Source organism: Anarrhichthys ocellatus, unplaced genomic scaffold, assembly GCF_004355925.1.
Source record: "Anarrhichthys ocellatus isolate YVR2014 unplaced genomic scaffold, GSC_Weel_1.0 scaffold1339, whole genome shotgun sequence".
NCBI lineage: Eukaryota > Metazoa > Chordata > Actinopteri > Perciformes > Anarhichadidae > Anarrhichthys > Anarrhichthys ocellatus.
This window is the reverse complement of record NW_022281313.1, coordinates 1-2,978: the sequence shown is the minus strand read 5'-3', so window position 1 is coordinate 2,978 and position 2,978 is coordinate 1. Positions and strand designations below refer to the sequence as shown.

General features: G+C 47.5%; 1 protein-coding gene across 2 annotated transcripts in view; it reads right to left on the bottom strand.

Moving 5' to 3' along the window:
- LOC116377506 (dynamin-1-like) overlaps nucleotides 1-2,967 on the bottom strand; it is an 8,634-nt gene extending 5,667 nt beyond the window's left edge. The window contains exons 1-3 of one of the 2 annotated variants that reach the window (XM_031839154.1): nucleotides 2,847-2,967; nucleotides 2,030-2,184; nucleotides 1,788-1,949 (exon numbers count right to left, since the gene is read on the bottom strand). In XM_031839154.1, coding sequence (XP_031695014.1) covers nucleotides 1,788-1,949; nucleotides 2,030-2,184; nucleotides 2,847-2,867 — 338 coding nt within the window. In that variant the 5' untranslated portion in view covers nucleotides 2,868-2,967. The remainder of the gene's footprint in view (nucleotides 1-1,787; nucleotides 1,950-2,029; nucleotides 2,185-2,846) is intronic. The other variant, XM_031839153.1, reaches the window with a different exon arrangement.
- Between the last annotated feature and the right edge of the window lie 11 nt (nucleotides 2,968-2,978).

Sequence of the window (2,978 nt, the reverse complement as noted above, 5' to 3'; positions counted from 1 at the left end):
TCTATAGACAGAAACATGTCCCTCTATAGACAGAAACATGTCCTTCTATAGACAGAAACATGTCCCTCTATAGACAGAAACATGTCCCTCTATAGACAGAAACATGTCCTTCTATAGACAGAAACATGTCCTTCTATGGACAGAAACATGTCCTTCTATAGACAGAAACATGTCCTTCTATGGACAGAAACATGTCCTTCTATGGACAGAAACATGTCCCTCTATAGTGTTAAGGATTTCAGTATTAGAAATATTATAAGTAGGATTAAATAACACCCCTAGTGGTGAGTAGAAGTGTCACAATAATAATAATAATGTCAAAATAGGTTAAAAAGTCACAAAATATTTACTTATGGAATGTATTATGTTTACAACATTCTTACTTGTAGAGGATATTATGTTACATTATTTTACTCATTGAATATATTAAACCATAGAAGTATAGTCACTAAAGGTATTAAAACACTGTATGAATAGTTTTGAGGGTCAGAAAGGGAACATTTTGAGTGAGACTTTACAGAGGTGCAGCAGAGAACAGAGGGATGGACAACTGACCACCAGGACCTGAGGAGGAGTCCGGACGACTTCAACCAAACACTGAGATGATAACTGCCCCAAGCCAGGAGGGGCTATTGAATTTCGGCCAATCACAGAGGCTGATACTGGACATTTAAACTTCCGGACAGAGACTTTTAAATATAGGCTTAGTTCCAGAGGGTTTTTGCCAGAGTTCGCGCCGTTACCACTCTGGGTAGTTTACCAGCTGGGCTGGGCTATTTGGGCCTTGTGAGAACTCTGCCCTGGGGACATATTGATATCGATAGAGTAATTCAGTTTGCAACTGTTCTTTCTAGCTTCTCTTGTTTATTAAATACTTTTTGATTGTTAACGGGATCCAGTTCATTTTTGGTGCGACTGGAAAGTCCAGCGGTCTGGGTCTCCCCTGAAAACATCTAACCCTAACAATAGACAGAAACATGTCCTTCTATGGACAGAAACATGTCCTTCTATGGACAGAAACATGTCCTTCTATAGACAGAAACATGCCCCTCTATAGACAGAAACATGCCCTTCTATAGACAGAAACATGTCCCTCTACAGACAGAAACATGTCCTTCTATAGACAGAAACATGTCCCTCTACAGACAGAAACATGTCCTTCTATAGACAGAAACATGTCCCTCCATAGACAGAAACATGTCCTTCTATGGACAGAAACATGTCCCTCTATAGACAGAAACATGTCCTTCTATAGACAGAAACATGTCCTTCCATAAATGTTTCACAAGACGCCTAAAAGAAACTCTAACTGCTGTGTTTATGTGTTGGTGTTCATGTCTCTAGTTTAGCTGTTATATTACATTTAGAGTTGTTTCACTCATACTACATACTACTCACGCTTACTCTCTCACACACTACACACAGTACACACACACACACACACTCCACACACTCTCTCACACACACACACACACACACACTCCACACACACACACACACACACACTCAATGACACTATGTTTATCTTCTTTCTTCTGTTTGTTTGCAGTGATGTAAAGTCTCTGCATATCTTATTTATCTTCATATCATAGAGGTGAGGTTGTCTTCCTGCCTCTTCCTGCTCTGTCATATTATCTGTTATCTTTGTTTATCTTTAATGCTACTGTTTGAATTGTGCAAAATAAAATAAATGAATAAATAATCTTAAACAGTGACGTTTGATCAGAGAACTCTTTTTGCTGACAGTCTTTGAATACATCACGACCTCTGAGTGTGTGTGTCGGTACCTGGGGACTCCTGGGGGGGCCGCTCTGTTGGGTCTGGAGGGGATGGAGGGGGGTCCTGGATCAGGAGACACTGCGGGACGAGAAGGAGGACCGGGGGCCGCTCGACCACGAGGAGGACCAGGAGGGGCCCGACGCTGGGGGGTCGGGCTGGACATGGGGGACCTGCAGAGACCGGCGGAGAGACTCTGTGACTCGGGAACTCAGGACACGGGTACCGGACCGTGGACCTGTTGCTAGGTTACCTGCGTCCTGACGGCATCCCGGTGACCTGAAGCCACGAGTCGTCTACCGGAGGAGGCATCGTCGTGGTGATGGTGGACGTGCTGATGTCACCGATGATGTGGAGACCTTCACGCAGAGCGTGGTACATCTTCAGCATCTCATCACGGTGCTGGGCCTGGGGGAGAGAGAGAGGGCGAGATTGGAGGTTCATAGATTCTCTCAGCCCCTGTCGGTCTCTCTATCAGCCCCTGTCGGTCTCTCTCTCAGCCCCTGTCTGTCTCTCTCTCAGCCCCTGTCGGTCTCTCTCTCAGCCCCTGTCTGTCTCTCTCTCAGCCCCTGTCGGTCTCTCTCTCAGCCCCTGTCTGTCTCTCTATCAGCCCCTGTCGGTCTCTCTATCAGCCCCTGTCTGTCTCTCTCTCAGCCCCTGTCTGTCTCTCTATCAGCCCCTGTCTGTCTCTCTATCAGCCCCTGTCGGTCTCTCTCTCAGCCCCTGTCTGTCTCTCTATCAGCCCCTGTCGGTCTCTCTCTCAGCCCCTGTCTGTCTCTCTATCAGCCCCTGTCTGTCTCTCTCTCAGCCCCTGTCTGTCTCTCTCTCAGCCCCTGTCTGTCTCTCTCTCAGCCCCTGTCGGTCTCTCTCTCAGCCCCCTGTCTGTCTCTCTCTCAGCCCCTGTCGGTCTCTCTATCAGCCCCTGTCTGTCTCTATATCAGCCCCTGTCTGTCTCTATATCAGCCCCTGTCTGTCTCTCTCTCAGCCCCTGTCTGTCTCTCTATCAGCCCCTGTCGGTCTCTCTCTCAGCCCCCTGTCTGTCTCTCTCTCAGCCCCTGTCTGTCTCTCACCTGTTCCTGGGACTCCTCCATCAGGGTGTTCTGGTCTCCACAGGAGTAGAGTTGAGCCAGAAGGTCTGAGTGGATGAACTCCTTCGTCTGAGGACAGAGAGGTCAGGTGACCTGTGACATCACTTCCTGTGT